This window comes from Pelophylax lessonae (assembly GCF_965119305.1).
Source record: "Pelophylax lessonae genome assembly, chromosome: 2".
Lineage (NCBI taxonomy): Eukaryota > Metazoa > Chordata > Amphibia > Anura > Ranidae > Pelophylax > Pelophylax lessonae.
Genome location: NC_138769.1, coordinates 567,303,151 through 567,315,833, shown reverse-complemented (window position 1 = coordinate 567,315,833; position 12,683 = coordinate 567,303,151). Strand labels below are relative to the sequence as shown.

Below are 12,683 nucleotides of genomic sequence, written 5' to 3'. Positions count from 1 at the left end.
AGGATATAGCTCTAAGTTTAGTGGATATAGCTCTATAATCAGAGAATATAGCTCCATAATGAGAGGATATAGCTCTATAATCAGAGGATATAGCTCTATAATCAGAGGATATAGCTCTAAGATCAGAGGATATAGCTCTATAATCAGGGAATATAGCTCTATGAGAGGATATAGCTCTATAATTAGAGGCTATAGCTCTATAATTAGAGGCTATAGCTCTATAATTAGAGGATATAGTTCTAAGATCATAGGATATAGCTCTATAACCAGAGGATATATCTATAATAAGAGGATATAGCTCTAAGTTTAGTGGATATAGCTCTATAATCAGAGAATATAGCTCCATAATGAGAGGATATAGCTCTATAATCAGAGGATATAGCTCTAAGTTTAGTGGATATAGCTCTATAATCAGAGAATATAGCTCCATAATGAGAGGATATAGCTCTATAATCAGAGGATATAGCTCTAAGTTTAGTGGATATAGCTCTATAATCAAAGAATATAGCTCCATAATGAGAGGATGTAGCTCTATAATCAGAAGATATAGCTCTATAATCAGAGGATAAAGCTCTGTGATCAGAGGATATAGCTCTAAGATCAGAGGATATAGCTCTATAATCAGTGAATATAGCTCCATGAGAGGATATAGCTCTACAGTATAATGAGAGGCTATAGCTCTATAATGAGAGGATATAGCTCTAAGATCAGAGGATATAGCTCTATTATTCAGCTATTTAATTTTCCTCGACCTCCCATAGAATGTTATGTACAGTCGATCCCCGCCCCTCTCTCTAGGGGTGTGTCATTATCGAGTGGCAGGGCTGGACAGAGTGCTTCCGCTGACATCACAAGAGAGCTGCCACTCCTCTCAGTCAGCGCTCTGCTCCGGTGTAAAATTTCCCTCGACCGAAGAATATGTTCTGCGCATGCGCACCGGTGACGTGACGCCAGCTGTTCAATGACGCGGCCGCACTGGAAGTGAGCGGTCGAGGATTCTCATGGGTCAAGGAAAATTTACTACACCGGCTCTAAGGCTGAGAACCAAGTGATCAAACACTGCTGATCGCTCGGTTCTCAGAGCTCCCTGAGCAGAGAGTGGGTGGCTGTCAGTCACTGGCTCTCTGTTAACCCTGTAAAGGAGAGCAACTTGCTGAGAGGCTGAGCCAGGTGCCGGTCCAGACATGTAAGTGGATCCCGACCATATGGTCAGGATCCTTGCCTTCGTTGAGCCTGGATCGGCTTTGCAACTTCAACAGTGAGCTTCAGCCTGCTGAAAACGGGTCACAGAAGTGCAGAATAAACTGCACTCCTGTGATCCACAGAAGTACAGCCAAACTAGCTTAGGCTGTACTTCTCTTTTAATATCATTATGAATATTCCACATACTGTCTCTTCGTACACTACAGGTGAGCATGCTGCTGTTCTATGAATCACTAATAGCACTAGTTGATATGATATTGGTAGTATCAAGTGACAACACGGTGACTACTATACTCTTTCAACCAGTGACGCCTTTAACCCCGCCCACACTACGATCACGAATACCCCCTGAGACTTTACCCACACACCACCAAGAACACGCCCTATGCCTGTGTCCACACCCCCGGAAGTGACGCGAGAGTTCGGCGCACTGGTCGGTATGGCGATGACGTAGTGCTGGGAGAGCGGTGTAGGGATTGGCTCCTTCTTTTCCCGCGCACTTTGTGTTGTTGCTGTCAGGATTCCGGGCCGCGCCGTGTCACCCTATGGATCTGTCCGTGTATGACTCCGCCAGCCTGCCGGACCTGCTGCCGCTCTATTACCGGAGGCTCTTCCCTTTCTACCAGTACTTCAGATGGCTCAACTACGGTGGCGGTGAGAACATAGCGGGGCCTCTGTCATGTCATTGTGACCTGTGTTCTCTCCACAGACACCTCTGTGACCGCTTTCTACAGCGGCCTCTCTGTACTTCAGGGATAGCTGTGCATACAGCGCCACGGATGTTGTTGGCATTATATAAGTCAATGTTGTATTTGTCTGTTGTCTCTGTATCAGTTAGGTTTTCTGAGTCGCAGCAATTGGAATCACAGCTATTTCTTCTTTGTGAGGCCTCCTTCACACAGGTGTACTTAACCACTTCCTTACCGGGACAATTCTGGTACTCCTACATGTAAAAATCCTTTTTTTTTTTTTGCTAGAAATATACTCCGAACCCCCATATGTTAAATGTATTTTTTTTATAGCAGAGACCCTAGGGAATAAAATAGCATTTGTTGCAACTTTTTATGTTACATGGTATTTGCGAAGCAATTTTTCAGTCGCGTGTTTTTTTTTTGTTGGAAAAACTTTTATGAATTAAAAAAAACCCCCCAAAGTTACCTTAATTTGTTTGAAATGTAAACAATGATGTTACGCCAAGTTAATAGATATTTAATATGTAACGCTTTAGGATTGCGCAATTTCGTGGAATGGCGTCATTCAGTACTTATAAATCTCCATAAGCGACACTTTAAAAATGTTTAGAGTTATAGAGAAGGTCTTGGGCTAGAATTATTGCTCTCTCACTCAAACGTTCACGGCAATACTTTGCATGTGGTTTGAATGACGTTTACATATGTGGGCGCGTTACAGGTTCACTCTTTGAATATATATATATTTAACTACCTAAGCCCCAGCCCTATTTCGGACACTTTTTTTGTTTACAAGTTAAAACCAGTATTTTTTCCTAGAAAACTACTTAGAACCCCCAAACATCATACAGTAAAACCTTGGATTGCGAGCATAATTCGTTCCGGAAACATGCTTGTAATCCAAAGCACTCAAAGCAAATTTTCCCATAAGAAATAATGGAAACTCAGATGATCCGTTCCACAACTATTTATTCATAAGTCTTTCAGTTTATAGTCTATATACAAAGGTTATAGCAATGTCATAGGTTGTGTCATCATAAAATGTCCATCCACAAGGGGATTGGAAGCAAAATCCAGCAGGAGCTACAGAGTATAGAAGAGAAGAGAGGCGCCTCTAAGTGTAGCAGTATGGGGACATTTAATGAAGCTACAACATTTAGCAACTCGCATGGCTGATCAACCATGTCACATGTCCCAGAAAGCTGCGAGACCATTCAGACAGCACAGTCTTATATTTCAGCACACCAAAATACCCACGTGTGCTGAATCATCTGTGCATTGCGATTCGTTAAAGTACCAAATCCAGGTACTATGGTGTACAAAAACTTCCTTTACCTTCTCTGACTGAGCCAAATCCTCCTCTCACACGCTCCCTCTCAAACACTGCAGCTTACAGAAGAAGTTTAATCAGCTGAGGCAGTGCCGTCCATCCAGAAAGCAGAGGTTCGTATTAGGTGTAGGCAGGTGCTGATTGAAAATCTACAGGCTTGTTAACCACTTGCCGACCGCCGCAAGTTTATATATACTGTGGCGGTCAGCCCCTCACAGGCAGAGTGACGTATCGGTACGTCACTAGCCTGTGAGGCTCTGGGGAGTGAGCGCGTTCACAGACCCCCCCCCCCCCGCGCTTGTGACCGGCGGACCCAATGTCCGCCGGTCACTCAGCGATCGTCGGGGGAGATGGAGAAAGGCAGGCGGCTAGTGTAAACAAGCCGCCTGTCATTCTCCCCTGTGTAGAAACAATGATCATACGGTTCTACTATGTAGGACCGTTGATCATTGTTCCTACAGCTCAAGCCACAGCCAATCACAGTTAGAATCACGCCCCTAGGGACACACACAGCCCCTCCCTCTCAAATAAAGTTAACCCCTTAACTGCCATGTAATTTTACAGTAACAGTGCATATGTATAGCACTGATTACTGTAGAAATGTCACTGGTAACCCCAAAAGTGTCAAAAATGTCAGTCAAGGGTCCGATCTGTCCGCCCCAATGTCGCAGTACCGCAAAAAAAATCGCAGATCGCCGCCATTACGCGGTAAAAAAAAAAACAAAAATGACAAAAATCTTTCCCTTTGTTAGTAAACGCGATAATTTTTGCGCAAACCAATCAAAATACGCTTTTTGCAATTTTTTTTACCAACATATGTAGGATTAAACAAATTGGCTGAAAATGTTAAAAAATTTAGATTTTTACATTTTTTTGGGGGGGAATTTCACATAAAAAAAAATGTGAAAAATATTGTTATTTTTGCAAAATTTACGCTATTTTTTTTGTTTATAGCGCATGATCAAAAAATCGCACAGGTGATCAAATGCCACCAAAAGAAAGCTCTGTTTGTGGGAAAAAAAGGACGTCAAATTTGTTTAGGTACAGCGTCGCACGACCGCGCAATTGTCCGTTAAAGTCACGCAGTGCCGAATCGCAAAATACCCCCTGGTCTTTCAGCAGCCAAATCCTCCGGGGACTAAGTGGTTAATCACAGGTGACCATTCTCTCTGTGGTGCATGCAGGCGCAGCCTGATGAGAATGGCAACACTGCTCTGAATTTAGGAGCAGTAACGTATCATTTCTATACCATCACATAAAATTTTAATTATGTGGGCAGGATCAACAGGTATATGTAGGACTTTGCAGGGGGGACTAAAGGAAAACTAAGTGCAGATACACTTCTACTAAAGGGCCGTAGCACATTTTTTTTCTAATTTCCAATCTAGTCGAGTTATCAACAGCAACACAGACGGCAATAAAAAAACTAACAAAGGGTTCTAGCAATCCCCTTAGAATGGATGTACTGGTGTCTTTATTCAACCTTACTAAGAAAGTTTGTGCTGCTGTTCAGAAAGTAGATTTTCCAACAAACATTCATACGAAAATTCTTTGTACAATCATCGACTGGACAAATCTCATTTGGAAGCACTTCATAATTTTGTTTGCCTTTTGGAATGAATGGACTTTCCTGAACAAAAAACACTTATACCGTTAGAAATTCATTGGTTCATTAAAAATTTACATTTTGCTCCTTCAAATTTTCAAATAAAATGAACGTCGATTTGACCCATTGACAAAAAATGTTCCTAAAACAAAACATTTTGAACAAAATTCTAGTGTATGGCCAACTTTAGTAAAGATAAATTTTAAGTGCTCATTCACATTTTCCTTACATGCATTTCCAGAGCTATGTGTATATGAGGTGTGCTGCAGTGCGATTCATTGTGTATGGTACACCCAACAGTACAATGCAATGCAAAAGTGCAGTGCACAATTCTTTTTATGCTGCTTTATTAACATTAAACAAAAGTAATGTGAAAAAATGGGCTGGCTTAACACAATGGGCCCTAACAAGACCTTAAGATAGCAGTAAAAAAAAATCTGTTTTTCAGTGTGCTTGAGAGGTTGTAATCTGCCAGAGGTTCTGAGACCTTTATCTGAGAAGATCTCTTCTATTAAGATTTGCGCTGGTCCTACCTATCCTATACTTCGTAAAGTGATACATTGACCCAAAAATGTCCTTTAGATTTAGGCCCCTTTCACACGGACACCTCTGCTAAGCGGAATCTGCTTGCTCAGCGGGGGATCTCTCTGCTGATCTCCGCTGAGCAGGCGGATGACAGGTCCGTGTCTGCTCCACTAAGCCCAATCCCACTTTCTTTTATGGGGCAATTGGATGAAAACAGACCGCCTGACCGTTTACATCCGATGAAGAATAGGACCACCATCTGTTCTTATTTTGGCCAACAGGATCGGATGGCGGCGGGTGTCAGTAAACGAGTGTCCACTGACATCCACCGCTCCATAGAGGACAATGCCAGGTCCAATCGGGTCCGCCTGAAAGACTGATGTGAAAAGGGCCTTATGGTATATTTGGAGGCAGAGGGTCAAAAAGAATAGCAGGGAAAAACAAACAAACTGAAAGTTTCTAATTTTCTTTCTTTTTTTTTTTTTTTTCTCTTTCGAGACACTGGATAATTTGAACTTTTTCTGGGTGTTCTTCCAGTTGTGAAAAACTACTTTCAGCACCGGGAATTCAGTTTCACCCTGAAAGATGACATATATGTACGATATCAGTCCTTCAACAACCAGAGTGAGCTAGAGAAAGAAATGCAGAAGATGAATCCATACAAAATAGATATTGGAGCCGTATACTCCCACAAGGTGGCCACTTTATTTATTTATTTATTTATTTATTTTTTTTACTAACAGTTATAAAGAATGTGTTCTGTTTATTATCTTTACATAACTGAAAATTTGTCTTTTACACATTGCGTTTTTGGACCATTTTTCAATATTGCATCTTTTTGCCTAATTGCATGAAATTTAATTGTTATAACTGTTTGTTAGCTAGATGTACGAACCTAACAGAATTCTATCTATAATTTTCCAAAATATTTGTTGTAAGGCCTGGTATCTCTTTACTTTTTTTGCTTTCTAACATACACATGCCAAAAACACTCTTGCACATCAGACTCCAATCATAAAATCTAAGTGCCGTTGACCCTATTCCCAAAGTGATACAACTCTTTATGCAATATAAAAAAAAGATAGAGCTGCACATGGAGTGGTGGATGCTCTTAAAGCCCATCTCCGGGGTCTCAGCAAATACAGCGCACTTGCTGTGATCTCCCACTCGCAGCAAGGGGTATCTCATATAAAGTCTTTTCAACACCCCATGGGGGATCTGGTGCAGGACCTGGATCAGATACCCCAGATTTTCCATGACTATTTCAAGGATGCTTACTCTAAGCCCGACTGCCCCCCCTCGGAGGAGGCGTTGGTGGCATTTCTGCACCATTGTCCACTACCCAAGCTAATAGTGACCGTAAGATGTTAAATGCCCCCATTGCAATAGAGGAGCTTACTGAGGCGCTGGCTGCAATGGCCAATAGTAAGTCCCCAGGTACTTGCAGCCTACCAGCAGAAATATATAAACGATATAGCGACTACCTTTTTGCCTATCTTATTGACTATTAATGCTGCAGTGCGTGTTAAATATTTACCTCCTTCTATGAATGAAGCGGTTATAGTAGTACCCCCCAAACCTGGCAAGGATGTTACGCTACCAGATTCATATAGACCCATATCGTTGCTAAATACAGATTAAATTTATTGGCTAGGGTGCTCGCTATGATACTGGCGAATGTGGTCTCCGGGTTGATTCACCTAGACCTATCCGGTTTCATACCAGCTAGGTCCATGGCACTGAATATAATAAAATGGTTGTCTCTGAATGTTCAACTCCCAGTAGATAACCTTGGAAATAGAGCAGTGTTATCCCTCGACGCTGCCATAGCTTTTGATAGCATTGAGTGGAAATACCTTTTGGGCGGTTCTGTGGAAATTCCAGCTGGGAAGCTCCTTTATTTCCTGTGTTAAATTACTTTATTCAGCTCCTACAGCAAGAATTTAATCAATGGTGCCCTCTCTGAGGCCTTCCCGCTTTACAGGGGAACTAGACAGGGGTATCCCCTCTTACCCCTACTTTTTGCCCTAGCACTGGATCCATTGGCAGCCGGAGAGGGCTTCTACGGATATAGTTTGGTTCCGTAAAGGGAAGATAAACTTTCCCTTTTACGCAGACGACACTTTTAATATATCTAGGAGACTAAGTGGGGTCTTTGAAAACTGTCATGCAGCTTAAAGAACATTTTGGGCGATTCTCAGGGTTTGCCAGCAATTGGCATAAGTCGTCACTTTTATTGTTAGATCCACTGCTATCAGCCCTCCCAGAGGAGGCATCTCAGGTGGAAGTAGTCCAGTTTTTTAAATACCTTGGAATAGTAGTGACAGGAGATGTTGGGGACTACATATCCTTAAATCTTAAACCTCTATTGCTGAAATTCAAACGTAAATGTGCCAGTTGGTGCAAGCTGCCCTATCGGTAACAGAGCTAACCTTATCCAAATGGTGTGGGCTCCTCCACTATTTGTCCTTCATAATGCCTCAGTATGGATACCTCAGTATTGGCTTGACTGCATAGACTCTCAGTACCGTGCCATAATGTGGTAAAAATGGAGTGGCACAAATTAAATTAACTACCCTGCTAACCCTAAGGTTTAAGGTGGCATGGCAGTTCCTCACTCTTTTACATACTTTCTAGCTGCCCAGCTACAACATATGGCAGGCTGGGATTTACTAGTTGGGACTGACCCTTCTAGGACCTTATTGATTCATTCCATGGTGTACTCGGCTATATCCCAACTGGATATGGGTCTTCGGAGACACCATCAGACTATCCCACAGTGCAACTACTCCTAAAACTCTGGACAGAATCAAAGCATAGAATGGGTATAGTGGGTTTTCTTGCAAACACTCCGATGTGGGATAATGGATCTTACAGTGAACTAGGTAAATTACCTTATAGCTTGGTATAGGTGGCTGCTTGCGTCAAATATCTTGCACAATTATGTAACGGGTTGGATTTGAAATTCTTCTTCCAATTGTGTATTGTCTAGTCAAAAAAATGGTAGCAAGATTTTGACCCTCTCTCCCCAAGACCCCACGTGTTATCAATGGATTCAACCGGTCAATAACATACTTGTCCGATTGAAAAATACTTATCAGCATGGAAATGCTGGCAAAATTTACGAATATTTGGCACGAATGGTTAGAAACTCCTGGAGTGGCTCCTCCACAACTCGTTCTAAATAGATTGCTTCAAGAGTAAACAGGCCGGGTGGAAGGGTCATTGCATTGTACAGATGTTTAGGAAGGGTGGTAGGCCGTCCTACTAGACAAGGTACTACCATGAGCCATTTTGACCCGCTATTGACTCACTGACAGTCCCATTCATTTTAATGGGACGGCTGGTGATGCGGCAGTGACAACAAAGTGAGGGACGTGATGGTAGCAGGTGAGTGGACAGGTGCTCTTTAAATGTTGGGGCTTATTCTTGCTGGTAGTTAGAATCTTTAATATTTGCAAACAATATGAAGGTTTCCTTTTTAGAATATTAAGCTGTCTGGTTAGTAAAACAGTGATATCAGAACCGGTTCAATCATACAGTTTGTAGAGTACATAGATTTGCAAAATAATGGAATATTACTGAACTTTGTTTTATCTCACGGTAACACTGAAATTGTGTGAATGCATCAATGCAGTGCATTTTATCAGAGCTGGCAGAGCTTGGATTCATTGAATGAGTTTACCAAAAATGTAAATATTGCAGAATATACAGCCTCGTGCTACATAACTAAGCTCCATTTTATGCTGAATAAACTAAACTAAATTTGTTTTCTATTTAAGATGCATTATTATCTTTCAATAGATATTTGTTTTTTTTTTTTTTACTCAAAGCATTTTATTAAAATGTGTGATAAAAATAAAAAAATCCAATTTAAATTTAAAAAATCCGCCTTTTTTTTTTTTTTTATATATATATATAATCATTGATTTTTATCCACCCTGATTTATATTGGTGCTATATTTCCTTTTTATATTGTATGCGTGATATGCTCTAATCCTTTGAATAAAGGCAAGTTAAAAAAATACTTTTGACACCCACACACACGTAATCGGAGTATCTTGGCCAGTTAGAATGTATTGAAATATGTTCATGAATTTCTCTCCACAGCCCAGCTTGCACAATTCTGTAAAATCGGGCACATTTCAAGCACAAGAGAAGGAGTTGGTGTTTGATATTGATATGACTGATTATGATGATGTTCGGAGATGCTGCAGGTAAATGCTATATTCTCTAATTTTTTTTAAACCTGTAGTACCAACTGTGTTATACTGCCCTAAGTGCAATTGAATAATTTACTAGCAATTGAAATTAATGAACACTCAAGTGCTAGATGCTCCTAGCGTTTATGCGAGTCAAAACTGCTCCTGGATGCCCTGGCAAAAGGGTGTGTTTAATATATATTTTTTTTTTTTTTTTTTTCCTGCCTCTAAACACCTATGTGTGCATTAACACACAGGCTAATATACAGCATAACAAACTGGCCTACTTAAAATCACCAACGACCTAACTGCTAAAACCAATGGTCAGTACTCCGTACTCTTGGATCTTTCTGCTGCCTTCGACACAGTTGACCACCCACTCCACCTCAACAAACTTTAGTCCCTTGGCCCCTGTGATTCTGCTCTTTCCTGGTTCTCCTCCGACCTATATTAGCGCACTCGGTGTCCAATGCAACACCATCCTCTCCTCCAACTCTTCCTTTCTTTTGGGTACCCCAAAGCCCGACTTTGGGCCCCTCCTATTCTCGCTTTACAGCTTCCCTGGGCCAATTGATAGCCTCACATGGCTTCCAATACCACCATCTGAGCTGAGGACACCCAGATCGATCTCTCCACTCCTCAACTCACCCCCTCAATCGCCTCCTGTATCACACACTTACTGAACAACATATTCGTATAAATGTCGCACCACTTCCTCAAACTCCAACTTTCTAAATGTGAGTTTATAATATTTCCTGCTCCCCAATCCCCTCCCTATGACTTTGCTATTGAGATCAAAGGCACAACCATTGGTCACTCCACACGTGGCAAGGTGCTCGGTGTAACCCTACACTTTTACCTCTCCTACAGCGCCCACATCCAATCACTGGCTACATCTTGCCGCCTTAACCTCTGCAACATTTCCACAATCTGTCCCTTCTTAAATAACGCCACAAAACAACTTTTTCACTTGGTTATTTCTAGGGATGCACCGATCCGATATGGCCATTTTTGATGGATCGGGGGATCTGTAACATTGACCAATCCACGGGCCGATACGTTTTTTGCTGAGTAACGGCTCAGCCATCCCTTACTAGGTGCAGTAGTAGTATGGGATGGGAGCCGCTACTTCCTGTATAGGTCCGGCTCACAGGCGGAGTGATATCAGATGCACTCCGCCTGTGAAGCAGCGGCTTTGCTCTGTACTGCAGCCGCTTGGTGTGTAGCTCCGGATCGGTATCGGCGATTTCACAACGCCAGATATCTGTATCGGATCCAAAAAAGTCGGATCGGTGCATCCCTAGTTATTTCCCGTCTTGACTACTGCTCACTGACCTACCTTTTTTACATAGGCTAGCCCCCCTTCAGTCTATTATGAATGCTGCAGCAACACGAATACACCTTACTAACCGATCCGTGACTGCTGCTCCTCTCTGCCAATCCTGTAATGGCTTCCCCTACCCCATCGTATAAAAGTCAAAATACTAACTACAACATGCAGTGCCATTCACAACATCACCCCCCAGCTACATTACCAATTTCATCGGCAGATATCGCCCAAGACCTCCTACTTTCTGGCTCCCTTGTGCCCTCCCCCCCCCCCCCCCCCCCCCGCTGACCTCTAGGACATCTCCAGAGCCTCTCCCGACCACTGGAACTCCCTGCTCCGGTTTGTCCGGTCAACCCCTACCCTGTCCGCCTCTAGGCGATCCCTGAAAATTCACCTATTTACTGAAGCCTACCTTGCCTCCACCTAAGAACTGTACTGAGTCACCTCCATCAGATCATCCCCGCAGCTATTCTCTTTTGTAATCCCCCCCCCCCCCCCTTTAAATTGCAAGTTCCATGCGCAGGTCCCTCCTATGCCTTCTGTATTGCACTGTATTTTAATTGTACTGTCCCCCCTCTACATTGTAAAGTGCTGCATAAACTGTTGGCAGTATATAAATCCTGTACAATAATGTAGTGGTGTTTAAAGGCACAAAAAATAGCCAGATGCCCCTAGGAGCAACATTTAAAACATCCAAGTTGCATGAGACCTTAAGAGCGGTTTACCTCTAAATCTCATGGGGTGAGTCATAGTATTGCATAACTGCTTACCATGTTTGTAAAGCATGTTTGTGTTTAAGAATCCACATTGTTCTAGATGGACCAACGCACTTTTGTATCTTGCAGGTCTAATTTTTTGGCACTTAACAAAATTCTCTAACTGAACTAAACTTGTGCAGTTTATGTAACCCTAGTTGTTGGGAATGTATTTTGGTTGTGGATTTAAATTTTTCAAGAAGCTTTACTGGTTTTAACAACTGCATGGTTTGAATGCTTTCCAGCCTTTTAGTTTCCATAGGTGAGGGTAGCAGATTTCAACTGATAATACTTGGGGACCTAGGAAGCATTTGCCCCAGGTATCAGATTCAACCAGTCTGAACCTCCATTCCAGCAAAACACTGCTTTAACAATATTTTACTCCACATTTATGTTTTTAAATTTATGTAAGAGCTGCTTGTACAGGATTTTACCCCTCATCATGATGAATACATTTTCCACTGGCTAATTGTTGGATGTTTATCGCAACAACTATTTAAATAGATTTTTGCTTTAACGATTAGTTGTATGCAATAACCTGCTTCGTAATGTTCCAGTTCTGCAGATATATGCAATAAGTGCTGGATTTTAATGACCATTGCCATGCGGATACTCGATAGAGCTCTAGCAGGTAAGTGTTTGCTGCAAGAGGTATTACTACTTTTACTATAATCTGTAAAAATTCTTTGAGAGTTACTGTATTTTTCACAATGCTTCTTTTATCACACTATAAAATATGTGCTAGAAAGAAGCATACTGTATGTGGATTTCAGCAAGCCTTTTATAAGCACTTTTTATATAAACAAAGACCACAGCATAACAAACATAGCTAGGAACTGGCAACCATTAAAAAAAGTCCTCATTATCAGGTGTGTGTGTGTGTGTGTATGTATGTATGTATATGTGTGTGTGTGTGTGTGTGTGTGTGTGTGTGTATATATGTATATATATATATATATATATATATATATATGTGTATGTATGTATTAAGCTTTGTCTCCCATTCTGGACATGCATTGCTGGATCTTGATCTGCTGTTTGCC

The 12,683-nt window shown here is 41.7% G+C and overlaps 1 protein-coding gene across 1 annotated transcript in view; it reads left to right on the top strand.

Moving 5' to 3' along the window:
- Window positions 1-1,692: 1,692 nt before the first annotated feature.
- The window catches only part of PRIM1 (DNA primase subunit 1), a 34,726-nt gene continuing 23,735 nt past the window's right edge, over window positions 1,693-12,683 (top strand). The window contains exons 1-4 of the mRNA XM_082246818.1: window positions 1,693-1,857; window positions 5,891-6,048; window positions 9,464-9,570; window positions 12,198-12,271. Coding sequence (XP_082102944.1) covers window positions 1,749-1,857; window positions 5,891-6,048; window positions 9,464-9,570; window positions 12,198-12,271 — 448 coding nt within the window. The 5' untranslated portion in view covers window positions 1,693-1,748. The remainder of the gene's footprint in view (window positions 1,858-5,890; window positions 6,049-9,463; window positions 9,571-12,197; window positions 12,272-12,683) is intronic.